General features: G+C 47.1%; 1 protein-coding gene across 1 annotated transcript in view; it reads left to right on the top strand.

Moving 5' to 3' along the window:
- Nucleotides 1-256: 256 nt before the first annotated feature.
- The window catches only part of LOC117486651 (nuclear factor 7, brain-like), an 11,795-nt gene continuing 10,682 nt past the window's right edge, over nucleotides 257-1,369 (top strand). The window contains exons 1-2 of the mRNA XM_034135168.1: nucleotides 257-357; nucleotides 453-1,302. Coding sequence (XP_033991059.1) covers nucleotides 469-1,302 — 834 coding nt within the window. The 5' untranslated portion in view covers nucleotides 257-357; nucleotides 453-468. The remainder of the gene's footprint in view (nucleotides 358-452; nucleotides 1,303-1,369) is intronic.

The raw sequence follows: 1,369 nt of genomic DNA, 5'->3' as shown, positions 1-1,369 counted from the left end.
TGCCTGAAAAAGTTACAAACAAGCGGCAACATGTGTGATGAACTTAAGCTCGCTCCGTTGCGGAGATATTTCCGCGAGAGTGACATGACTGCACTTCAACCAGAGGACATGCAACAAATACCTGGCTGGATTCCAACAAGGTAGGTTGTGATTACATTTCAAAGTACAAGTTTTATGAGAGAATGAGGAACCTGGTCTGTGACATTTGAACAAAAATGCTCCACCCATTGCATGACTCACCTGAGACAAACAAGGATTGTCAGTGTGTTGTTCGGAGACAAAGACAGAGAGATTTACCTTCGTAGCAAACTTCAATTCACGAGGGGAAAACTGGACTACTGCGACTTCACACTGAATGTAAGTTTATTACTACTAAAGAGAAAACAACACTTGATAGAAAACTGCCATACTTACAGAGTTTGAACTGTGCTGTGTGCCTGCCTCATTTTCAGCATTTTGCAACACACAATGGCGTCCATATCAGAGGAGGATCTCTCCTGTCCGGTCTGCCATGACGTCTTTAAAGATCCAGTTGTCCTGACATGTAGCCACAGCTTCTGTAGAGCCTGTTTGAAGAACTGGTGGAAAGGAAAACAAACACACGAGTGTCCAGTTTGCAAGAGAAGATCCTCAAGGAGTGATCCTCCTCATAACCTGGTGTTGAAGAACCTGTGTGAGAGTTTCTTAGTGAAGAGAGATCAGAAAGTTTCACCCGGGTGTGAGACTTTCTGCCGTCTGCACTTTGAGAAACTCAAACTCTTCTGTCTGGACCATCAGCAGCCAGTGTGTGTCGTCTGCAGAGATTCAAAAATACACAACGACCACAGATTCAGACCCATTGAGGAAATCGCAAAGGATCTCAGGGAGGAGCTCCAGAAATCTCTCCATCCCTTTAAGAAGAAGTTAAAGACTTTTGAAGAAGTTAAAGTGAAGTTTGATCAAACAGCAGGACACCTGAAGGTCCAGGCCCGACGCACAGAGACGCAGATTAAGGAGCAGTTTAAGAAGCTTCACCAGTTTCTAGAAGAGGAAGAGGAGGCCAGGATGGCTGCACTGAGGGAGGAAGAGGAGCAGAAGAGGAAGATGGTGGAGGAGAAGATAGAGGCTGTGAGCAGAGAGATAGCAGCTCTTTCACACACAGTCAGAGCCACAGAGGAGGAGCTGAGAGCTGAAGACGTCTCCTTCCTGCACAACTACAAGGCTGCAGTGGAGAGGCTGCAGCGCCCCCTGCTGGAGGATCCACAGCTGCCCTCAGGAGCTCTGATAGACCAGGCCAAACACCTGGGCAACCTCAGCTTCAACATCTGGAGCAAGCTAATGGATTTGGTCACCTACACTCCTGTGATTTTGGACCCAAACACTGCTGTTC

Source organism: Trematomus bernacchii, unplaced genomic scaffold (assembly GCF_902827165.1).
Source record: "Trematomus bernacchii unplaced genomic scaffold, fTreBer1.1, whole genome shotgun sequence".
NCBI lineage: Eukaryota > Metazoa > Chordata > Actinopteri > Perciformes > Nototheniidae > Trematomus > Trematomus bernacchii.
The sequence above is the reverse complement of the archived record's forward strand: the minus strand, read 5'-3'. Positions and strand labels throughout refer to the sequence as shown.